The sequence below is a fragment of the Ostrinia furnacalis genome, unplaced genomic scaffold, assembly GCF_004193835.3.
Source record: "Ostrinia furnacalis isolate ACB-3 unplaced genomic scaffold, ASM419383v2 OfSCF3063, whole genome shotgun sequence".
NCBI lineage: Eukaryota > Metazoa > Arthropoda > Insecta > Lepidoptera > Crambidae > Ostrinia > Ostrinia furnacalis.
This window is the reverse complement of record NW_021133302.1, coordinates 82316-108376: the sequence shown is the minus strand read 5'-3', so window position 1 is coordinate 108376 and position 26061 is coordinate 82316. Positions and strand designations below refer to the sequence as shown.

At 42.2% G+C, this 26061-nt stretch overlaps 2 protein-coding genes across 2 annotated transcripts; one reads left to right on the top strand and one right to left on the bottom strand.

Moving 5' to 3' along the window:
* Positions 1-535: 535 nt before the first annotated feature.
* LOC114357204 (modular serine protease-like) lies at positions 536-8767 on the top strand. The gene is made up of 9 exons (XM_028310716.1): positions 536-686; positions 2508-2549; positions 2972-3172; positions 3620-3781; positions 4369-4493; positions 4941-5174; positions 5690-5837; positions 7312-7375; positions 8306-8767. Exons 1-9 carry the CDS (start codon positions 656-658, stop codon positions 8448-8450), a joined length of 1152 nt encoding a protein of 383 aa, XP_028166517.1. The 5' UTR covers positions 536-655; the 3' UTR covers positions 8451-8767.
* A 952-nt stretch (positions 8768-9719) lies between these two features.
* Positions 9720-24994, bottom strand: LOC114357180 (modular serine protease-like). The gene is made up of 17 exons (XM_028310685.1): positions 24838-24994; positions 23541-23580; positions 22448-22564; positions 21732-21863; positions 21595-21648; positions 21083-21199; positions 17553-17684; positions 16723-16906; positions 16466-16536; positions 15811-16019; positions 15613-15678; positions 14992-15135; positions 14172-14336; positions 13362-13486; positions 11499-11675; positions 10354-10513; positions 9720-9955 (listed from the first exon to the last, which is right to left on the bottom strand). Exons 1-17 carry the CDS (start codon positions 24869-24871, stop codon positions 9765-9767), a joined length of 2118 nt encoding a protein of 705 aa, XP_028166486.1. The 5' UTR covers positions 24872-24994; the 3' UTR covers positions 9720-9764.
* Between the last annotated feature and the right edge of the window lie 1067 nt (positions 24995-26061).

The following is a 26061-nucleotide window of genomic DNA, read 5'->3' as shown; positions in this document are numbered from 1 at the left end:
CGTCATAGAAATTAAAATTCATCATTTCAATTTCTGCCCGGCCGGGAATCGAACCCGGGACCTCTCGGCATAGTAGTCCGTTCTGAACCACTACACCAAACGGCCGACGATTAGTATTAGTTTTTGTATAACGCCTAAATAAAAACAAAGGGAAATATTTTGGTGTTATAGGTACATAGATTTCGAATATAAAAAATATAATATAATATAACTAATTAAGACATGACAAAAAAACTGAGGTATGTCTCGTTTCTGTCGGGCCTGGGTCACAGATGACCGTTTATCTTTATAGACTCAAGCAGTGAACTCTAAACACAAGGGCTGCCACAATAGATCAAACCTGGTCGAGCTGGCGCAAATGAAGGCCCAAAAAACCAATAATAATAATAATAACGGTTAAATTTCCTATAGGTGGGTCCCGAGTTTGGGAACTTGTATTGGATGAGTCGTAGCTCGTAGCCCAGACAACTTTGGGAACCACTGCCCTAGTGGATGGATAGAAGGATAAATATGCCGGTCTTAAGTTGAAAATACTCAGTCCTTTGAGTTTTCCTTAAGCGAACAGTTCTTCTTAATGTTATTATAGTGGTATTATCTACTCAGCTGTAAGTTTGTAAAATAAAATAAAATTCAGTGAATTCTTGTTAAATACAAGATGAACAATTCAATCGTTGTGATTGCTATTGGTAAGTTTTAAAATGATTTATTTAAAAAACGTACAAGATACTTTTTAAAGAATATTTTTTAAAACTTGTATGGTTTTTGATCTGCACACTGGATGTGTTCTGCCGGTCTGCGGTCAGTGCAAACTGAACGCAGCCCGATTAATTTTATAACAACTTTGTCTGTCTCTATGCATAATATAATACATTTTTTTACAATTTACTTTATTATTCTTCTATGAGATTACAAGTCCCTAGTGGTGGAGGGAAGTCGAACCTTAATTTCGAACTCCTCCTATGTTCTTCTGATTAATTTCCTTGCGGGTCCAATGACAGTTTAACTTTCCCCCGGGACAAACTTGACCTTCATTGGTTGGGTTTTTATGGCGGTCAAGCTGTAGATCCTGGCTACACAGGAGTTGCAATGGTGGGAACGAGAGGTGGGAATAGTCCCGTCAGTGGCGGCGTAGCATTGGTTGGCACCCGGGGCGGTCCGCCCCCACCGCCCCCCCCTTACGCCGCTACTGAGTCCCGTAATTTATTTTATTCTTTCGTTCAAAATTTGAGACTCCTAGCACTTGTAGTTTGTGAGATTTCATGATGAATGAGTGAGTCAGTCAGTGACCTTTCGCTTTGACGGGTCAAAAATTACTACAATTTAGTTTAGTTATACTATGGGAGTCATGTTGTTTATAAATTAAAAAATCATCATCATCTTACCTACCTAACTACTTATTTCCTGTATATTTTCCTTGTTGATGCATAAAAGGCAACTGGGCAAACCAGTATTCTTTAATAGCGACTTTAAAACTAGTCTGTTGGTATTCCGGTGGCAGATGCCCAGTTTTATTGGGACGTCCCGTTGTCCAGGGTTCGGTGTCTATTTTGATTTCAGATATAACAGGGTGAAATATTGCAAACAGTTGCAATTTTTTTAATAAGCTCTATAGAACAGTTATCATCATCATCATCATTTCAGTCATAGGGCGTCCACTGCTGAACATAGGCCTCCCCCAATGCTTTCCACGATGATCAATTGGTAGCAGCCTGCGTCCAGCGCTTCCCTGCTACCTTTACGAACTTATAGAACAGTATATCGCCCATTTGCGACGACACTGTGACATCTCGACATATACGATTTTTTGTTTTACCGAAATTCTGAACTGCGATCTTGCGTTCTTTTATCTCCAAAAACAGGGTATTTGTTACTCCAAAAACAACAATACTATGAGAGAAAGAGACAAAATATTACGTTATAGCGCTGGCTCGTTCGGCGATCTAGTTGGCTTCGACACTGTGACAGTTCAGTTGCCACCTGCGCTTTGAGATGTGAGGTGCTCTTCGTTTTTAAGAAAAACGTGACATCTAGAGGATACCGCGGTATTGATGACAAAGGTAAGTTTTTAAAATATTTTTATTTTATTCGACAATGTGGCACGTCATACTTATCACAGTGTTCTTCTAAAACAAAAAGCAAAATAAAAGAGNCTGTAAAACCACTGTTTTTGATATATCACAGTGTCGTCGCAAATGGATGATATGGACATAACTTTATAATTATTTTTAGTCGTATACCTACCTAGTTAGTATTTTTTCGAAAAAAAATGTATTGTTCTATGAACGAAGTATATTTTATCCACGTGTGTCATTTAGAAATCGCGCGCAGCGGATAGAAATAATGTAAGTAAATATAATAAAAAAAAGTTTTCTTTACGTAAATCGATTATGTCACTGATTCTGAGTCGCTCAAAAAATTCAGCTACTGTTTGCAAAGTCACCCTGTATAATATCTTGTCCATTCATGAAAAATATTTCAAAATTTTAATTACTTTTATTTATTTTCAGCAATCGCAACTCTTCTTTCGTGTGCATTCGCTCAAAATGATCGTAAGTACTAATTTATGTACACTAATATTATAAAAGGAAAAACTCATAAAACTCATTTTATTTCTGTTAGAAAGCCTGGTCTCTGAGCACGTAGAATTTTGTCCAATGACCCCAAGCTACTCATCCTTATCGCTCGCGCATAATTATGTTGCTGTTGCGCTCGCACACTCACTGCAGGCGCCCGTCGCACAGTCGCGACAGCAATATAATTACGCGCGAGCGATAAGGATAGGGGTCAGTAGGAAAGGAAGTAAGGGAGGAGCTTGGGGTCATTGGACAAAATTCTACGTGCTCAGAGACCAGACTATAGTAGGCTTTTAAAAAGCACTTTTACACATCCGAGTAATTAACCCTACTACTGCATCGGGACAATGTTTTTTCCGCAGCCGGGTTACTTTTTAAACTGTTTCTGTTTTTCCCAGGCCTGTGCAAACTGCGTAAAGACCCAAGCGTGACGTACTACTGTGTGGAAGGCGACGGGTCTCGCGTCTGCGAAGAGTCTGTGCCATCGGGGACTGTGGTCCGACCGGAGTGCTCTGCTCCCGTATACTACTACTCGGGAACTTTTCCTTTCATGCGTTGCATTGATGGCAGTTGGGACTACATTGCTAAGTGCCTGCCAGGTAAATTAAGTAATGATTCAAACCAGGGATGTTATGGATATCCGTAACCGTAATCGAAACTTTCGGATATCCGAAATAAAAAAATATCCGAAACCGTAACCGATTCAAAAGTTTCGGATAGTTTCGGATGTAGGCAGTTTAAATTGTTTTTTGCATAGCATTATAACTATCTTAAGGCCTATTTGCAAAAATAAAATGAAAATTCGAGCCTGGAAATCAATCAATTTCGATAGGTTAAACTTTGCTTAGTTTTTGTTTGAAACTAATGGCGCAGCGCGTCATTGCGGGTCCAATGACAATTTCTTCCCCGGGACAAAGACTTTGGTTGTGTTTTTATTGCCGGTCAAGCCGTAGACCCTTGGCTACACAGGAGTTGCAGCGGTGGGAACGACAGGTGGTAGGAAATAGACCCGTAAATGTCCAAAATTATTGTTTTTTTTTTTTCAGAATGTGGAACGCCTTCGCCAATGCCGATACCCCTGGATTCAGGATCCGACAGCCCTGACAGCACTGAGCTGCCCTGGCATGGTGCCGTGTACAAGAAGACCACTACCCCTTATCAGTTCCGCTGTGCAGTTACTTTGGTCACGAAGAAAGTCGTTTTATCAGGTAAATAAGCAAGTGACAGCTAAATTAAGAACGGTATTATCAGTATCAAGCTGAAGTGACAACTGACATTGCGTGATTAGATTAGCAAGCTGAAGGTGGCAATGGGCAGGGCACATAGTACACAGAACTGACGGCCGATGGGGCAGCAAGGTTCTGGAGTGGAGGCCGCGTACCCGAAAACGCAGCGTGGACCAACGACATCATAAAGTTAGCAGGAAGGCGCTAGACGCAGGTCGCTACCAACCAGGTAACATAGAAAGCATTAGGGGAGGCCTATGTTCAGCAGTGGACGTCCTATGGCTGAGATGATGATGATGATGATGATGATGATGAAACATTGCGTGGGACGTCCACCCACAAGGTGGACTGGCGACAGGTAAAAGTTGCAGAAAAGCGCTGGATGCAGGCCGCTGCCAACCGGCCATTCTGAAAATCATGGGGGGAGGCCTATGTCCAGTACATAATCATAGAGCGACTGTTGTTCTGTTACAAGTAATGCTCTAGTCTTACTCGCAAGCTACATTAAAGTGTTTTAAAGAAGTGGTCTTGTAATTTTTGGTAAATGGTGACAATTACCCAATTTTCAGCTGCACATTGTTTCTGGGACGGGGTCAAGGAAACTGCACTGAAGGCTGAGGACTTCGCGGTGGCTGTCGGCAAGACTCACCGGCCTTGGGCCGCCCCAGAAGACCAGCACGCACAGAAATCTGACGTAAGTGTCCCTAATAGCCCTATAATAACCATCAGGTACCGCTTGTCCTGCCCATAAAATATTAAGTTCGTCGTTCGTCTCAGCCAAATGACGTCCACTGCTGGATAAAGGCCTCCCCCAAGGTTTTCCACAATTAACGGTCCTGCGCTGCCCGCATCCAGGCTCTTCCCGCGACCTTCACTAGATCGTCGGTCCACCTAGTGGGAGGCCTGCCCACGCTATATCTTCCAGCCCGTGGTCGCCACTCAAGAACTTTCCTGCCCCAACGGCCATCAGCTCTACGAGCTTTGTGCCCCGCCCACTGCCACTTAATTTTAGCGATACTGCGGGCTATGTCTTTGCGGAAATCCTCGGGGGAGGCCTTTGTCCAGCAGTGGACGTCTTTTCGGCTGAAACGAACGAACGTATGTAGGTATACTATATCGCCACTGCCTGTTTTGAGGCTGAAATGATGATGATGATGATGACCTGCTTTGTTCGGCATTAAAAAACATATTTTCTCAGGTCGCTGAAATAAAACTGCCAGCCCGTTTCCGTGGCGGTGTGACGAACTACCAGGACGACTTGGCAGTGCTGGTGTTGGCCAAGGAGATCACCTTCAGTCCTCATGTTCGACCGGTGTGTCTGGACTTCAACGTAATCTTCGAGCGACAGCAATTAAAAGAAAACTCCCTGGGGAAGGTAATAGCATATCTTTAATACTTCCAAATTATAGCATGTGTCCAGGGTAAAAGTTCAAAGCAGACTTATCTACTCGGAAAGGGATCAACACCGCATCGGCTTTCGCGAGCTGTCAAACGCGATGGTGTTTACGTTACGGTGCGGATAAGAGTGTACGTTGCAGTACTTATGGAGTTTCATACAAAGAATACTGGCCGCCTCGAGTTGATACGGTTACGATCCCTTTCCGGGTTGATAAATGTGCGACGACCCTAAATCAAGAGTTTGAATTAGTAGGTCAGTTAAATTATCAAAAAATAACAGACACGACGTATTTTTTATAACCTACACTTATTCAAATCATTGAAAAGCCGCCAAAGCTCAAACGAGGAGGCCGGTGACGTCAGTGCGTGGTTGGAGCGTAGCACGGCGTAACGTCACGCGAATCTTCAACGCACCTTAACTTACTACTTACTAGAGTACTTTTTTCCAATACTATTAACATATACATCTTCTTTTTGTTTTGTTTTCTTCAGGTCGCCAGTTGGGGTGGAATAAAGCCGAGCAAAACTTACAAAGTCACCGAAATGATGTATTTTCCTATCGAGCAGTGTATCGCTGAATCTCCTCCAGATTTCAGAGAGTTTCTAACTTCAGATAAAATCTGCACTGGATTTACAAATGGTGAGCGATTTTTGCAATTTGGTGAGCAATGGGCAAGAATAGAATAGAATAGAAATCATTTGTTTGTGTAGAACTTACGGCCGATGGGGCAGCAAGGTTCTGGAGTGGATGCCATGTACCGGAAAGCGCAGCGTAGGACGTACACCCACAAGGTGGATCGACGACCTTATAAAAGTAGCGGGAAGGCGCTGGATGCAGGCCGCCACCAATCGGCCATTGTGGAAATCATTGTGGAAAGCAGTGGACGTCCTATGGCTAAAATGATGATGATGATGATGTTATTTATAATGGCTACGTTGACGACAGCGGTCGAGCATGTGGAGAACATGCGGAGTCCATGAAACACCTACTGTGCGAATGCGACGCGCTGCTAGAACTAGACTCCAGAATGGTCTAGTCCATTGGTTCCCAAAGTGGGGGGCGCGCCCCCAGGGGAGGCGCAAAGACCTTTAAAGGAGGGCGCGGGCCATCTGTGTCCTTAAGTATAAAAAACCTGCGAACGCTGAGAGAATGTATTCTAGACTGCACGATACGACCAATAAATAATCTTGACTGGAGGAGGGGGGGCGCGGAATTTTTTGTATGGTCGAAAGGGGGCGCGTATCAAATAAGTTAGGGAACCCCTGGTCTAGTCCCTACCCCAGGATGTTCGGCTGCCGAAGGTTAGGTATCTACCTACCGCTATTTTAAATGATGATACCTACTAATAATAGCACCCCAGGGATGACATGTCAGGTCAGGAATAACTTGTGAGTGTAGCTCGCTTCCAAGTTCTACCTTGTTCTGATCACCAAATGAGATGCAGGCCAAGGAGACATTCCTCGAAGCGCACCTATTTCGAAGCGCACCTAAACTGTTCTTCAAAGCGCACCTATGTTTACCATTAAAAAGATTTTGAACTTTAAGTCTACTAAGATGAATAAAAAGTAGTTACCAGGGCAACATAACATAGGTGGGCTTCGACTCGAAGCCTTCGAGGAACAATAATTTAGATACACTTTAGAGGTGCGCCGCAAAATGGGTGCGCTTCGAGGTATACCTCAGGCCAAGAGCTAACCACCTGTGTGGTCTACTGGTAAGACCACCTGCTTCAGACGCAGAGGTCCCGGGTTCGATTCCCTGTGGGGCCAGATTTTTCTGTTCGGTTTGGTTGGTGGTTCTACCACCAAGGCGGACTTAGAACAAGCCCCACCACCGTGGTAGAGCTGGTTCTAAGTCCGCTTGGCTAGCTTCCACCATCTTACCTAAGTCTGTCGCCATAACAACAATGTTAACAGCATTGTTGTGTTCCGGCAGTTAGAGGTAAGATAGCCAGTTCCTCCGTGGTTGAGGATTCCGGGTGAAGCTCGCTTCCACCTTCGACCTGATCATTACTTACCATCAGGTGAGATACAGGCCAAGAGCTTCCTCGTTGTGGATAAAAATAAATAAAAAAACAGCTTGATCGTTAAAAACCATCTTTTCTTGCTTGCAGGAACCGGCCTGTGCAGAGGTGATGGTGGTGCTGGTCTCTCTTTCCCTTCCATGGAGAGAGGCAGGACACTAGAGATGGGTTATACTAGGTAAATTTGATACTAGGTGCACCTATTCCAAGTATTTATTAATACGTGATCCAAATACCTGTTCCACTTAGTACGTAGTAATTTACCATACTTGACGCGACTAGTGCGGACTAATCCACGTATTATGACTTTAAAATACAATTTTCTTTGAAAAGATCCACTCGTAGTATTAATAATGCAATTTGAAATTGAATAATAATGTTTTTGCTGGTTGTTGATTGATTGATATCCTCCCTTCATACTTCAACAGGCTTAGGACTGTCAACTTAAAAGTTGGCGTATTTAAAAGATATCAATTTTATAAAAATATTTACATATTTTTTTCTATTTTTTATTTATGCAATTATCACGGACGCGTGACAACAAACCAAAACAAACCTGTCGGAAGAATAAAAACTGGTTTTTTACCGGCTAGTCAACAAGGAGTGAGCTGGATGAGAGAGAACAAAAATTAAAATATTCAAAACCTTACCTGTGTACAAATAGAGTTTAAATTACGTAATACATCAAACACCTATTCCTATCTCACACCTGCCTGCGCTCAAATTTGTTTGTCAGACAGAGACGGAGTGAATCGCTACGTTCGCACATAAGCTTAGCGAGAAATACGCAGTGCGCGTAATACACGACTACGGATTATGCAATAATAACCTCTATTACTTTGATGGTAGGGTCGGAAATCGTGTAATTTAAAAAATACTTAGCGAGAAATACGCGGTGTGCGTAATACACGACTACGGATTATGCAATAATAACCTCTATTACTTTGATGGTAGGGTCGGAAATCGTGTAATTTAAAAAATACTAGGTGGATCAAGTATTTTAAAAATTGGAATAGGTGCCACTTAGTACTGTAAAATACCTAGTGTGTGGATCTGTTCTAGTAAATACGTCTCATCTCTACAGGACACGCTACTACCTCCGCGGTTTAGTTTCTACAGCGCCTACTTCATCCGAGGACTTCTTGTGTACAGAGAACTCTTTACAAACGTACACTCAGATCTCTAAGCACGAGCTATTTATTAAGGAAAACATCAACACAGCAAAATAATCAACCCGGAAAGGGATCGTAACCGTATCAACGCGAGGCGGTCAGTATTCTTTGTATGAAACTCCATACTGCAACGCACACTTCCGATCCGTAACGTAAACGCCTCGCGGTTGACAGTTGCGACAACCCTTTTCCGAGTTGATAAGTCTGCTATGATGACTTTAATATTGTTCTGAGTTCTTTTCTTCTTTAATGTATTTTTGATAGTATGTAGATTAAAAAACACACAATAATTTTAAGTAAAATTTCGGGCTACCGTAGTTATTCGCTCTCTCCAATTGGCGCCACTCTTGTAGCTTTTGGGCTGACACTGTGTAGGTTTGATATAATTACGCGCGAGCGATAAGGATGGGTAGCTTGGGGTCATTGGACGAAATTCTACATACTCGGCGACCGGACTTTAGTGACTAAGATAGTGGCGCCAACTGGTGAGCGCTGAAGCGGTGTGAAAGACTATTGTATTTACACTCACTATGATGGCGCCACTGTAGAGTTATCAGTCAGGAATTGTGTAAGGCAATCGTTATCATTTGACAGTTTATAACGTACGATTATTCTGTCAAACGCTTTGTTTATCTGACTTTATCGTACGTTATGAACTATCAAAATTACGATTGCTTTACACAATTCCACCTCAGCCCCCCTAGACAAAACGCACTTTTTGATCGAATCGAAAATCGAATCTGTCAAAACTCCATACAAAAAAGGGGCTTTTCGACCACTTTTCGACTGGTTTGCGATCATAATTTGCACTTTGTTTAGACCCACAGGTCCAGTTATTCGACAGGGGTGCCAAACTGCTAAGTATAAAACGAGAGCTCCTTGGGCATTCAGGCTACAAATGAAAGACTTAATAAGTACTACTAATTAGACTACTGTTGAAAAATGAAAATTGTTTCATAGGTATTTTAATAATAAAAAAATAAATTGCAACATAAAAATCCCATCGGTTGTTTTATTAATCCTTTAGTCACGTTATACCTTTTGAATGACATATTTTTGTTAAAAAAATAATTAAAGGATGGGTGTAATGTGTAATATAAAATAACGTGTAATGTATCACGAATTCTACGTGTGGACGGCACAACGAGCATTACATTTAAAGTGCTGCCCATACTATTTTCATTACATTACACGATACATTCCATTACGCGTTACACCCGTCTGCTTAAGAAGAGAAAGTTTCTCTCCTCCCCACGCTCTCTGTCCATATGGAAAGCTCACTTGCCTTCATGAGTTGCAAGAACTCCGACCAACGTTGGTACCAACTACCAGCATTGGCGGTAACGTGAGGCACTGATAGATAACGTAAACCTAAATGTATTCTTTGATGAAATTCTCATGGCGCGAGATCTGTGTGAAGGTGGTGAGCCAGTTAACATTGCACAGGTGGTCGTCATCGGGAGCGGTGGACGCGATGCCTCTAAGGTAGTACCGGATCGTCCCCTTATCGGATTCGGGGAAGGCCAGCCCGCCACCACTGTCCCCTTTGCATAATGCTGTCCCTGAAAATGAATAAAATATGATGTACTAGCGGCCGCTCACGTGATCAGACCACGTGCAACTTTCCTGCTTTACGATGTCATCGGTCGCAGTACTCCAGAACCTTGCTGCCCCATCGGCCGTCAGTTCTGCGTACGATACGGTTTAAGAATCTCCTCATTTCTGATTCGATCTCGTAAAGAAACGGCATAGCCCTTTCCATAGCACGCTGTGCAACTTTGAGCTTCACTCATCTTCATCATCAACATTATCATCATCTCAGCTACAGGACGTCCACTGCTGAACATAGGCATTCCCAAATGCTTTCCATACTGCCCGGTTGGTAGCGGCCTGCGTCCAGCGCCTTCCTGCTACATTTATGACGTCGTCGGTCCACCTTGCTTGAGTGAGCTTCACTCACCATTTTCATAACCAGCGCAGATTTTGTCTCCAGTGATATACGTCGTGAAGCCAGGAGGGGCCTTCGACTGACATTCCTCGATTGAGACGTAGGGCAGGTGCAATACTTGGAGGGTTGGGGACTCTGGACCATCCGGACCGGTTAAGCCCCAGCCAGCCACCTTTTGGTGTAAGAAAGATAGAAACATTTATTGCTATGAACATCACACAAAGACAAAAAGACAAATAAATGATAAAAAGACAGAGGTAACATAATAATGGTAGAGAAACGCCCGTATTCACAAACGATGCTTGCTTAAGTGAAGCAGCAAATCGAACGCACAGCGTTGAATAGAGTTCTGTGATTGGTTCGTGTCACCCTTTGCGCCCACGCGCGCACTGTGAGACCTCACAGTAATGTTTGTGAATACGAGCAAAAGTGAGCTGAGCAGTGCTACCCTGTCGCACAGCGATGCCCAACGCAATGGGACTCCACACAGCATATGCCGTGGCCCACGGTGAGGAAGGCCACGGCGCTGGTTTTCAGTGTGCCCTATGATGTTGACGTTCTCAAAATTTGTTGTTTCGTGCCCACCCCAGAAATCCTTAGCAGTAGTAATTTTACATACTAAAGCTGGGTTGCACCATCTTGTCAAAAATCTGTCAAACTCCATACAAAAACACCGGTTATCGTAATAGTTACGGTTAGAGTTAGATAAGGGGTATCCTCGGTGACGTTTAGCGTCTCAAAAAAACCCTTTCACGCCGCTCTCATACCTTAGACACTGGCTGAGTAAACGGGACTATTCCCACCTCTCGTTCCCACCGCTGCAACTCCTGTGTAGCCAGGATCTACAGCTTGACCGCCAATAACCCAACCAGTGAAGGTCAAGTTTGTCCCGGGGGAAAGTTTAAACTGCCATTGCACCCGCAACGAAATTAATCAGAAGAACAAGAGTAAATAAAAATGAGTAGGTCATCTTCATAGAAACGCACCGAGCGCGGTTTGTATGTGAGCGCGCGCCAATACTTATGCGGCGCGCACGCACTCACTGACAAAATTCAGCGCACCTCACCGCTAATCCTGCTCATTTGTATTTACTCTGGAAGAACTGAGTTAAGTAGGTAAGCGTTAGACCAAAAGCCATGATAAAAAGTTGTGATTACCTTTCCCAAGCTCTGTTCTTTCAGCTGTCGCTTCTCAAACAACACGCCGAAATCGACGCACACCGGCCGAACATAAATGGAATAGGTTACTGTAGTTTTTAATATGAGTATAGCGATGTCTTCCTGATAGTTTGTGGCTCCACCGAGAAAATGAGGGGGTAGTTTTATGTCTGCAACCTGCAAAGAAGAGCAATGCACACCTTATTCTCTACCATTCTCGTACGTCTTCCTTCTTTTTTTCAAGCAAGAGCTGAAAACCAGTGTTCTGCTCATTTTTAGAGCAGTGTCTACACTGAGCTCTCTGCTTTTTTGCATCGCTGCGGCACACTTACACCTTAGCGCAGGATTTTCTTTTTTATTCCTTGTAATGTACCTACTAGGTATATCTTTCAAATTCAAATTGTTTTATTGTAAAATTTTATTTTTATTTCCTGCTACTCCTGTGTTTATTAATCTTACTTTTTGCTTATTGTGTGTCAATGTGTTTTGCAAATAATCCTTATATCTATCTATCTATCAATGCCTAGGCCCGGTTTTTTGATTCGTAGTTAAAATAACCAATAGTTAAATTTGACAGATGTCAAATGACAAGTGGTTAAATGTTAGGAAAAAATGTTTTTCGAACAATGGTTAGCTTGACTTTAAGTACATTTTTTAACTATTAGTTAACATTTTGTTAATATTTAACCATTAGTCGCAAAATTTAACAATTTGTTATTTAAACTATGAATCAAAAAACTGGGCCTAAGTCTGAGGTATGGGAACGCCTCGGGAGGACATTGACATTTATGACGTGACAGAGCATTATCTCAATGACACCCTCCCGTGCCGCTGCCTTACCTCAGGCACTGACTGAGCGAGACCTAGGTATGGTCTAGTGGCAAGACTACCTGCTCTAGAGACAGACGGCCGAATACTGAAACGCCATTTAAATATTTGACGGCTTCTCAAATAGTTAAGCAGCTCCTAAACTTACATTTCGCATACTCAAAACAATATCTGAGCAGTTCTCAATTTTTAAGCACCTCTCAAATTAAGTTGCACTCAAACGCCACTTAAATGAATTTTCGCATACTGAAACGCCATTCAACGCTAAGCATTACCTACTCAAACAACTGTCAAATCGTCTTATGCAGCTGTTAAATTTGAGAGTGCTTGCGCGGTATCTTAAATCCTATTGTTATACCTAAAACGACCTAAATAGTGGTAAATAATGTGTGTCATCGTTATCATTTCTTTCGAGCCTCGAGAAAATACCTAGATCTAATCGCAGGNTTTTTATATGATAAAACGAAATTTATATATAATAGAAACTAAAAATAAACTGTTCTATGTTAAGTTGATTGAGTATATTTCCATAAAAGACAATACATAACCAAACGATGCTGCGTGTAATGGATAAAAGACGTAAAGTTATCATTTGTGTAAATGAAAACATACTTTTTTTGGTAAATATTGCCATTATGTAAACATTTGAGAGCTGCTTAGCTGATCACGGCTTCAAATCCGTTGAGTAGCGTTTAAGAATACCATTTAAAATTGAAGGATACTTAAATTTAGGAGCCCGTCAGCTGAGTGACAGATTTGAGTAGTGTTTCAGTATTCGGCCGAGAGTTCCCGTGTTCGATTCCCAGTGGGCTAATTTAAAAAAAAAGGGGTTTGGTTGGTGATTTTACCCAAGTATGTTGACATAACATCTTTTCAAGCAGTATGAGTAAGATTTAACCTGTTCTATACCCTTGAAAAGGAAGCTGACAATAGTGACTGATTTTTTTGCGCTCTCGTTTCACCGCCGCAACTTCTGTGTAGCCAGGATCTACAGCTTGACCGCCAATAAAAACCCAACCAGTGAAGGTCACTTACATCAGACTTCTGTACTCTCTTATCTTCTTCCAGCATCCACGGCCGGTATAGCTTGCCCAGCGCCACAGCGTAGTTGCGTGCAGGCTGCTTTTTTCCTATGGTGTTGTTCCAGAAGCAATGGGCGGCTGGAAAATGACATATTCTCGTTATTTTTCACCCAGCCAGCTAACCTAAGCGCTCCTGCACACGACGCCGCTACCACGCCGCCGCCGCGCCGTCGCCGCGCCTTTACACTGTTTATACGCGTGCCTAAGGAGCGTCCACTAATCACATGATGTTTTTTTGATATTTTTTAATCCCCCGAGGTAGGGGCATGTATCACCAAGAGAGAGGCTCTTGGTGATACATGGTGAGGAGTCAGCCGTGAGAGTAGGCAGTTAACTAGTCTATCCTAGTAATTTGGTTCTCTTGCTTTGCTTTCTCAAAATGCGACTCCATATTCCAAAACCTACTTATTTGTGTTCTTTCAAGAGATGCAGGTAATTTTGGTGGTTATTTTGGAACGGGCTCGTATACTTACCATGAGTTTACGTTAGGTGTGCTCGCTAGCGGGAACGTCAAAAAAATCATTTTAGTTCTTTGAACACGTAGACGCTAATGGCGCTATTTTATACAATATGTATTATGTCATACATTTAGGCTGAGGTGCATCATCTTACTCCAACTTTGACGAACGTCAAAAATCTGTCAATCTCCATACAAAAAGCACCAGATATCGTTATAGTTACCGTTAAAGTTAGAGAGTACCTAACGTAAGCTCATGGTAAGCACACTTTATACTGACTGAAATGACAACCCGAAATGACTGACCCGAAATGACAACTTTAGCGCTGACCAGAGACCCGCCGCAGATCTGCCTGTACGGCGTCGAAGTCGTCCTGTAAATTCCGGCGTGCCACGGCAACTCGGCCGTCATCGCCGCCACGCCGCCGGCGCCGGATGTTAGACTGTGTTTAACGGGCACCACGCCGCATTCTGTAAAGTCACGCTAAATAAAAAATTGTATACAAAACATGGTTGACTCCCTTGGTCATCACAGACTGTCATGCAGCAGAAGTGCCGGGAGATTTTCCCGTCACGCCAGCCTCAATGACATCATACGCAGGTCTCTTGCTAGCGCTTCAGTACCGGTAATTCTTGAACCAAATGGCCTGGTTCGAAGTGATGGTAAGAATGTGCGTGTGAACTGAATGATCTTTTCAAAAAACTGGATAAAGACCTCCCCCAAGGATTCCACAACGACCGGTCTTGTGCTGCCTGCACGGGCTGGAAGACGTAGTGTGGGCCGCACTTACTAGGTAGACCGACAATATGGTGAAGGTCGCGCGCCATGTACCTATTATATTGCCCTGAAATAAATAAATAAACTCATACTTTTTATTTTTATTTATTTATTTAGGAAAACCAGGGTTTTACAGTGTGTAATAATGACATAAGATAGGCAACAAGCAAACCACTTATAGGTTCCTACAAGTAAAAAACAATTTAAACAGTTAGTGACATACCTCAAGGTGCTGGATGCAGGCCGCCACCAACTGGCCATTGTGGAAACCATTGGGGGAGGCCTATGTCTATGTTTATCAGTAGACGTCCTAAGGCTGAAATGATGATGAAATAAACAGTGACTGACCTGGAAGGCAGCGAGCCGTGTAGTCCCAGGTGCCCGCTTCGCAGTGCATATACGGTAGGTTCCCGTTGTAATAGTAATTTGGAGCCCGGCAGTCAACCCGGATAACTGTCCCGGTCGGCTCATACTCGCCGCAAGGCCTGAAACCTGGATATTAGACGAGAATCATCATCAGGTCATTTAGACTCCACTGCAAGAGGAACCTGTTAAGGCAAATGGAAGACAAAACCTACACTCCCCACGCTGGCCAGATGGGGTGGGGAGACCTGTTCGCGTATTAATTTCTCTCTTCACTTACGAAACCATAATTATATATTTTAAAAATCCCTTAAGATTGTGGTCTTGCTGCTTTTTTTAATCAGTAAAATGTTTCCCTACTTTTAAAGCCACTTGATAATGTGTGTGATTGGATTGGGTTAATATTAAACATCAAAAGTCAGTCAAACTTCATGCAAAAAACACTGGTAACCCAGCGGTGGATATTTATTACAGACTTAAAAAAAGTTGGTGCAACTTAATCTTAATACTATGAAATAAAAATTAATTCTGTGTCCTACAGGCAGCGGGCCCTTTCATTTCGATCGACATCGTCACAGTATAGATTCCTAAACTAAGTTTACTAACCTTCAGAAGTGCCAGCCAGCAGACAGCGGTAAGTCACGCTCTGGTCTTTGTTGAGTCTGCAGAACTCTGTTCCGTGAAAGACATTGTTTTAACGCATTATATTAACGTGATAATAACAACACAAACAACACAGGTCCGAAAATCGTTCCCAGAGGAACCCCCGCAATATCTTTGTTCACTTATCATTTGGATACTTACGAACGCAATCTCCCACTTCAGGTGACCAGGCGCCTTCCAAACATACCCTTTCTGTTTTGTCACCGATGATACTGTAGCCAGGGTGACACGTGACGTTGTAGGCTACGCTAGGGAAGGCTTGACCAGGAACCGCGTTAGGTTTGCCGATGACAACGTAACTGCCGTGGTCTGGGTATGGTGGTAGTACACAGGCGCCACCTGGTGCGGGACTGAGGAAGAAAATAGAAAGAAAGAGAGGAATAGCTTTATATTTTTTTTCTTTCTTACACAGAACAAATTAATGCTTTTATTTTATATTGCTTACTAAACCTATAAGTGACGGATAATTACGATTTCTCACATGTTTTTCATTGTATATATTGCTTGTGTAGTCATAAAAGTACTTTCTAGTTTTGTGCCAAGATTTTGTATTTGAAAAAAAAAATTTGGCGTTGATGGTATGTTCATGGTATCGACGAAAACGCGCCCCACCAATTTTTGGTCGAGGCACACGAGAGAAGCGTGGGGTGCGGGGAGTTTGATCCGAGTAATCCGAGCGTCATTATTGTAGTATGCGTGTACACTCATGGATAATTTTAGCGTGTACCGATAACACTCAAACATTAGCGAAAGAATGGTGGGGCGCGTCTTCGTGGATGAAACGATCTATACTCACGTGGAGTTTGGATGCCAAATTCTGTTGCACAACTCGTCCGATTCATCGGAACCATCCACACAGTCTTGTTTCTGAAACATTTTAGAAGTTTTTATTTGTAATAATATTATGTGATCAGGTAAGAATAGAAGAAGTAAAATAGAAGTAAGAATCAGTACAAGAGGTATTTAAAGATTTATACATAAGTAGTGATGACACTATTCCCCCCCCCCCTGATGTGAGAGTGTGGTCCCCCCTCAATAACCTAAAATGCTTACCCCATTACAATCCGCGCCCGGGTCGACGCAGGCGCCATACGCGCACTGAAACAGATGAGTGCTGCAGATGTTGCCAGCGCATGCGCGCACTGTCTCGTCCGACCCGTCGCCGCAGTCGCTGATGCCGTCGCAGAGAAGATACGCCGCTATCTTCTGCCCGTTCTGGCAGTGGAATTTACCTCCGCTGCAAATTCAAAGTGGATTGGCCACACTTTCCGAAGGGATCCCGATCACATCCCCAAGCAGGCTCTGGATTGGAACCCCCAAGGAAAACGCAAACGTGGTCGCCCCAAGCAAACTTGGCGGCGCACTGTGGCAGACAAGGCGAAGAAGATCGGCAAGACCGAACGCGCTGGAGGACTGTGGTGGACGCTCTCTGCCCCATCTAGGGGACATAGGACCATAAGTCAAGTAAGTCAAGCAAATTCAGTCAATTTATTTCCAACATTTTGATTTGGCTTACAGTGACAGAAACACGTGACAAATCTACTTTAAATAAATTAACGTAATAATCGGTGAATTGGCTCCGGTCCTACGTCTTCCGACTCGTAGTCACCATTCGAACTCGAGAACTTTTCTGCCCCAGCGACCATCAGCTCTGCGAGCTATGTGCCTCGCCCACTGCCACTTGAATTTAGTGCTCTGCGGGCTATGTCAGTCACTTGGTTCTCCTGCGGATCTCCTCATTTCTGATTCGATCACGCAGGCATAGCACGCTCCATCGTCCTTTGGGTGACATGAGCCTTCTTATGAGGCCCATTAGTAAGCGACCAACTTCGATAAAGAGGTCAATCGTCGAAATGATGACGAGAAAATAAAAAAAACCTTACCTAACCGCAGTTTCGTTGCGGCAAATGGGCAGGAGCTCGTCAGAATTGTCAGTGCACTCCTTGAGTCCGTTGCAGGGTGCCCTGCTGTCTACGCATGCGCCGTAAGTGCAGCGGAACCAGCTGGAATCGCAGCTGAAGAAGAAATCCAAATTTTAGGCACAGCTACATAAGATGAGCTACACGTCCCAAATAAAGCTTGCCCTACCACTGGCTGGTGCTAGGAAGAAATGGCGGTAGAAACTCAGTCACTCAATTCAACTATTAATAATTGGGTATCTTTGACACTAAGTTAATCAAGAAATCCAAGACACATTAAAAATTATGTTGTGTTCTTCTGTAAAACACACCCTGAAAACAAGCGCAGATGCGTGTGGCGGACGACTGGACGGGGCTTTGTGTATTATCTACGCACACAAGGACAATGCGTACCCAACCGGTCTGGTGCGGTCTGCGATCGCGATCGAACGTCGAGTCTTTCGTCATCGTAGTGCGCACTCGCTAAAATAATGTTTTGTACATCTGAAAGTGTTGTGAATGCTTATACTAAAACGTTTGTTTTTATTTGTATAGAGAACAATAGTGTCTAGACAAACCTAAAGAGGATTTAGGACTCTATTTGGATCAAATATGTAATTGCTCAATAATGAATAATAAATAAAAAAAAATAAAAAAAATGAGTTAAGTTTTCAATTATTTGCTGTAGAATTCGATTTTTTGTTGCCAGTTGGGTATGACACTAGTGAAGACGAAGGCCAAGATGCTGGTTTTCAGTGTGCCCCAATTTCAACACGCTTTTATAAGGCGTCGTGTATGTAACTAACTATGTAATGGAATCTAAGAATCTGAATTACACCCACTTCTAATTCTTGTATCATCATGATACTTTACAACTATAATGTATGTAGATTAGATGACAATACAATATTATGGTACCAGTGCCGTAACTAGCCTTTTATGCGCCCGGTGCGAGCTTTCAAAACTGCGCCCTTGAAAAATGCTCTTGTCAGAAATTACCACAAATATAAAAAAATGTAACTTTTTCAATAAAAAGTAACCTTCTACGGGTGCGGAGCGATTGTGTAAGGTTGTTCATGGATGGAAAATGAATACAATTGATCATCAATCATTTACCTAAATTCGAAATTTTGACCATTCCATAAAGACCGAAAAGTGACCGGTCGTATAAAAACGTTTCATGGATTTGCGTTTCACTATCGAAAAACATTGGCTAAAACTCATTTTTTATAACAAATAATAAATCAAATTCATGTTTAAATGCAGTTTATGACATAATTTTTAAATTGTCACTATTAATATTTTTTACTGAATAACCTGTAAAAGTTAATTCTACAATTTCTGAAAAATCACCTAAACGTAACCTTTTCATTAGTGTAACCTTTTTTTTTTTAAACACTAAAAGTAACCAATGCAGTTCAAAAGTAACCTCAAAGGTTACAAAAGTAACCTTCTGGCAACACTGCGGCTATCTGAATGCGTGATTCTCGATGTTTCGGGGAATCCCCGAACATTTGGTGGGACGGCGCGGCAGAATGGAACGTTTGTAAATCGTTTAGTTTTGTAAGTCATCCTTTTCACTCTTGTCGAACGATAAATTTTCTATCTATCTCTCGCACGCTAGTGCGTCAGTTACGCCGCACGTAGTTAATGAATAAAATCAAAGATAGAGGGAGGACCAATGAATGTGGCTGACAGCAATGACAGCGTAACGTGAACTATATGTACAGTCGCGGAATGAAAAGGTTCGTCAGTTTTCAAATTGATTCCTTCAACGAATCGCGAGCACATATTACCTTTTGAAACTATGTTACAGAATAATCTCGAGTTAGAGAAAATAATCTTTAACTGTTCGTCAGTAAAGTTCAAAATTATTCAGATCAAAGTCGATTTATCTTGTCAAGAACATTATTATNTCATCTCTAATTATTATGATTGATAAACTAAATAAAACCTTCTTGTTGGGTCAACCTGCCATTGTTATTTTTATATAAAAAAAACTACATTTTGTAACATTGCACTGATGGGATAGAAAAATAAACAAGCAAAACCTTATTCATCAGCAAACGTCATATTTATTTAAATGTTAGCAGCTCTGTTTCTTGCACTGTTATGTTGGCAGGTTTGACTCTTACAGTAGCTAGTGCAAGCGAAAACCGACACTAAGGTGACGAACCTTTTCATTCTGCGACTGTACATCTCCTCAGCTAGATTGTCAGATTTGCTTAGAACTTCTAAGTTAGAAGTGGCGCCCTCCAAATGAATATAGACAGAAATTGTCTCATAGTTACGGTATAGGTACTTTTGTTTGTGTATGTAATATTGCGAGCAAGACAAGGTGGATTTATATTTGTCTGATGTGTCGTGACGTGACGCGTCAGAACTGTATCGGTTCCATACATAAGCCATCACAACACAACACGTTACGCACTAGTGTGAACGTTACCATCCTACTAATATTATAAACGCGAAAGTTTGTATGGATGATGGATGGATGTTTGTTACTCTTTCACGCAAAAATTACTGAATGGATTTTAATGAAACTTTACAATAATATAGCTTATACATCAGAATAATACATAGGCTACAATTTATAAACATATTGTTCGAAATACTAATCCTGCGCAGACGAAGTCGCGGGCACCAGCTAGTACTAAATGTATGAAACCGATACCGTTCTGACGCGTCGTCACGTCACGACACATCAAACAAATATAAAACCACCTTTACAAGTGTTGTTGTTTCAAGATCGCTTGAAAAATGCCATATAGATCAATAGATATAGATAGTACAGAGGGCGCGTCTACACCATCGTTCGTTTCAGCCAAATGACGTCCACTGCTGGACAAAGGCCTCCTCCAAGGTTTTCCACAATGCACGGTCCTGCGTCTACACCATATCTTCTTCTATATATATAAAAATGAAACCCGTTTCGCGTTGTCACGGCATCACGTGTGAACGGCTGAATCGATTTCGATAATTCTTTTTTTTAAATGTTTGTGGAAGTCCAAGGATGGTTCTTACGGAAAAAAATATTAAGCAAATCTCTACGCTAAGGCGGTACGAAGTTCGCCGGGTCAGCTAGTTCGCAATAAAACAAAATGTACCTACTAACTACCATGCATGAAACAAAACTAGATACTGGTCGGGTCATTTCTGCGCCCCTCCAGGGTCTGCGCCCTGTGCCTGGGCACCGCTGGCAGTCTGGCACCGCCCTAGTTATGGTACCATAATGGTACCATTGAACTGGTCTAATGATGGGACTGGAAGGTGGCCATAGGAACTCCTAAATGAAGCTGCGAAAACTCATCGAGTTTGGGGTCTCTGGATTTGTCTTTTCGAGCACTTAAGTGCTAGATGATGTCCAGTGTCCTGATGATGAAGTCAGGAGGTAGCCATAGGAACTTCTTTTTGGCCTTTTAGTGCAGTAATTAAAAGCGTGTTTTTAGTTTTTTTTTTATTATAATTTATTTGCCTTATTAGACCACTATGAGAAGAAAGAAGAAGCTACTTACATGGTGTTTCTACACAAAGGGAAGGTTTCATCGCTGCCGTCTGGACAGTCGCGGATCCCGTCACATTTCCCGTAGAAATCTATGCACGTCCCGTAACGGCACTGCCACTCGTTTTTGCTGGAAAAGTCATTAAATATTTTCAGAAATTGTGGCGATAGTTCTAAGAGGGTGAATGCAGGCCAGTTTTTGAAACCAACCGGCCATTGTGGGATTACAATGAAGTAAGAATAGGGATATCACCTGCTTTATTGGTATGCATACGGTTGGTGATGTAGGTATGTAACAGTGATGTTCTTAAACTCGTATTTTACAAAAAATGTAACTAAAAAAAGACAGAGGTAACACATAAAACTTAACAATGGAAAAGAAAGTGAAGTGAGCAGTGCCACCCTGTCGCAACAGCGATGGCCATCGCAATGGGACACCACTCAGCATATGCCGTGCCGCGGCCCACGGTGAGGAAGGCCACGACACTGGTAAGAGCCTAAAAAAAGGACGGGTTCAGAACTCACCTGCATCCCGCTTGTCTTTTCCATCGTCCCAAAACATCACGCTTAACCCGGGTCCTACGGATAAGATAAAAAATCGAAAATCATATATTTTGCTTAGTGTTATGATCGACCAGAAACCAGTAGCATAAGGTACTTACGAAAAGGCTTTGGTCTTGTTATTGCATCTAGTTGAAGCTTCTGCATCATCAGCACAGTCTTCCACGCCGGTGCAGAGAGCCGAGCGATCTACGCATGCGCCGTAGTGGCATCTGTACGCGTTGGGTGGACACCTGAAATTGGTTTGATCGATTAATTAATAGCTGCATCATCATGATTGTCTTGCTCTTATCCATAGAAAATTTCAAACTATGTATTTGCGCTAGAGGCAAACTCTCATAGGAAAAGGATTTTCAGTTTTTTTAGCACATAAAAAATATTGAAATAAAGCCGTTCTAGAGTTTTTTTTACAAGACTAGAATATTTACAGTAGAGTATTAGACACAAACGAAAGTTTCTTCGAGGTAACTGCCAGACCAGCTTTTGGGTAACCAGTTGCTGTTAACTAAGCCTAAAGCTTCAACCAAACCAACGCGTGCAGATCGCCAATGACAGGAAACGCGTCCTGTCATTGGTCGTGCGTCCTGTCATTGGCACGCATTGGTTTGGTTAAAGCTTAAATAAGTAACTATCTAAGATCTTTCAAAAATTTACGTGCCCCCAGTAAGGCATCGTCTCTACATTCATCCCTCGGTTAAGTTCGCTGATTAAGAACGCTACTTTTTAACTTTCTAGAATTTCAAAATAGTTTTCTATGCCTAAGAAACTAATTCTTACTTATTATAATGGGAAATGGATTCTCCTCCAGCCTACTTACTGATTCCCGCTGCACAGCTCTACCGTCTCGTCGCTAGCGTCGGGGCAGTCCCTGGTACCGTCGCATTTGCCTTTAATGTTGATGCAGAGTCCGTTTTTACACTGCCATTCATTCTTGCTGAAAACAACATTATTTAAATTGGATTTTGATATTTCGGCGTTTTGCTTTTCTCGATGATATCGTCACGGCGACTAAGGGAATATGCGAACATAAGGCCTCCCCAAAGTGTCTGATTATCGTGGGGAGTGTAGGCCAAATCCTCTATTTTGCCTTAAATTAGAGAGGGACGTGCTCCTGCAGAAAATATTAAATGACCTGATGATAATGATGATTTTTTTTTATCCACAACGAGGAAGCTCTTGGCCTATATCTCACCTGATGGTAAGTGACGATCAAGTCGAAGGTGGAAGCGAGCTTCACCCGGAATCTTCAACCACGGAGGAACTGGCTATCTTACCTCTAACTGCCGGAACACAACAATGCTGTTAACATGGTTGTTATGGCGACAGACCTAGGCTAGATGGTGGTAGCTAGCCAGCCGGACTTAGAACAAGCCCTACCACCAACCAAACCGAACAGAAAAATCTGCCCCCACTGGGAATCGAACCCGGGACCTCTGCGTCTGAAGCAGGTGGTCTTACCACTAGACCACAGACGCGGCTTCATGATGAATGTGAAAAAGAACAACCTAGTGCAAGTCGGCACTATTCCACTGCTGGACAACGACTAGTCCCTCGCTACCGCGCTTTCCGCAACCTCTACCAAGATCGTCGGTCCACCAATGAGTGAGAGGCCTATACTACGTTGGAAAACGTCTTCAGGTATACGGTCGTTGTGGAAATCCTTGGGAGAAACCGTCCAGCAGTGGACGTCCTTTGGTTGGATTTGGGTTGTATGGGAAACGCAGCGTGGTACGTCCACCCAGAAAGACCGACGACGTCATAAAGGTAGCAGGAAGGCGCTGCAAGCAGATCGCTACAAACCGGGTGATGTGGAAATCATTGGACCTATGTTCATCAGTGAACGTCCTGTGGCTTACATGATGATGATGATGATGATGATGACGTTGTTACAAATAGACGATGATTTTTACCTGCATGGTGATTGTGCTGCATTCACCGTCAAACACGAGGCTAAACAGGAAAAAATTGTATAGTTAATTGAAGTATTGGAGTACGGGACTATTCCCACCTCTCGTTCCCACCGCTGCAACTCCTGTGTAGCCAGGATCTACTGCTTGACCGCAATAAAAACCCAACCAGTGAAGGTCAAGTTTGTCCCGGGGGAAAGTTAAACTGTCATTCGACCCGCAACGAAATTAATCAGAAAAATATAGGAGTTCGAAGGTTCAAACTGCTCTCCAGTTCAAGCGAATGACAGGTGAAAAAATAATGGTATTTAATGGTTACCTAATTACGAGTAATATAACTAAATTGTTGTTTAAAATTTAAAAGCGGGTAATGTTTAAAATGTTTGAAAACCTATGATCAGACTAAAGCCCGGTCTGCGAGCACGTAGAATTTTGTCCAATGACCCCAAGCTACCCACCAACCTTAATTATATTGCTGTCGCGACTGTGCGACGGGCGCCCGCAGTGAGTGTGCGAGCGCGACAGCAACGCGCGCCATATTGCAGCGCGCGAGCAATATGGATGGGTAGCTTGGGGTCATTGGACAAAATTCTACGTGCTCGCAGACTAGACTATAGTAATACTTATTAAAGTACAAAGCACATGCAATTTTGACTTTTATTGTTGTGATCCCAATAAAAGCAAAAGTAATTAAGCCAAATTAATACTTCCTTGCAGAAATTAAGTTAAGTACGTAATACCTAAAAACTACGTCTTAAACAGGAAAAAATATACTTACTTAATGAAGTATTGGAGTAGTAAGATAAAATGTGAAGACAATTTGCAATTATACAGGAAAATTAATACCTACTTAGCTAATAAAACATAATTAATTATTTGTGGCAAACAAACAACAACAAAGTGGACCAAAGACATTATAAACGCCGCATAATACAGGGTGTCCCAAAATTTGCACGTCACACTGACACTGAAGGTAAGACGCATCGAACAACTTAATTATGTCCATAGAAAAGATTCATAAGTTTTATGATAGATGACAATAATATCCTACTTTGAATTTTCGCGCGTTAGTTAAGATACATTTTACCTTATAGGGCTTAGTCTTCAATTATTATCATAAATCATTATTTTCATACCTTCAAGTAAATTTTAGTCTTGAGACAAAATTATTCAATAGAAAAAAGCAAATAAGTAATTTGATTTATTTTTCGATTTTCACCTAAGAACGAGTAATAGAGCCGTTTAAAAAAATAAATTATCATACAAGTGACTAACTAAATTACATAATAAACCAACTTACCGCAAAATATGAGGAAAAAGTAAAGATTTAACATTATCACAAAGAATTAAACAAGGGTTCAACGCATCACTAATTAAAACAAAACCAAAACGCGATTGTAGTTAAATTGTCATTTTGATACAAAATGACCTCAGCGTCTGTGCGAGACGAGAAACCCGTCTTCACTGAGCAATGTACTATAGTTTTTATGTTTATTTCTCAAACCTGTATTTAATTGTTTCTATTTCCAGCTATTTATGCCTACAATGATGTGAGATTAATGCCCGTATTCACAAACATTACCTACTATGAGGTCTCATAGTGCGCGTGAACGCACAGGGTGACACATGAACCGATCACAGAGCTCTATTCAACGCTGTGCGTTCGATTTGCTGCTTCACTAAAGCAAGCATCGTTTGTGGATACGGGCGATAGTTTGTTCCGGCGTTTCTTCTCAGCACTTGCGTTTGTTTCGAAGCGCTGGTAGGGCCTAAAAGATAAGGAGACAAAAGAGCCCCTTAAGAGCTAATTGGTCCAGTCTATAAACTGAATAAATTATGTTTGATTTTGATTGCAAATAAAATTGGAGCTTGAATTAGACTTCTTCTTCTTATTCGTTACGCTCTTGGCAGAGTAGTCGTGGTCACGTTGAGGCGTTGTTCACATCGGTTGTAGAGGCGGATACAACTCTCCGCACGATCTCCCGCCATCTCTCTCTGTTGGCAGACTGTCTGGTGCAGTCACATACGCCGTGGGTAAGACGCTAGCAGTTTAAAAATAATACAAGCCATTTTCCTGTGATGCGGATTTCGAAACGCGTACGGAAGGTCCGAATAGGACAAAGATTTCGTATTGACAGCGTCAATCCGCGTTCCGCATGCGTGTAGCCCGTGTAATAGGAAAAACGTGTAAGAAATAATGAAATGCAGACCAGATCCGCACGCGTGCCAAAAATCCGCATCAAAAAGGCGCTAAAGGCTAACTGTAACATCTTTATAAATATTATGGAAGCAATAAAGAATCGAGCATTGTGTTCGAGCGCGACTTCAGTACGTTTTCTTTTCAGTATTTATCAAACCGCGTTGCCGATAGGGCGCGCCGCCCTCCATTCTGTAAACGCGGGAAACTTTACGTTACTTTGTTCAGTTTTGTAGTTATCATGAACGTTTGTTAGATATAAAAATATAGGTTTCTAATATAAAAATAACTAAAAAAAAATCACGTCTGCTGAAAATATTAAAGTTA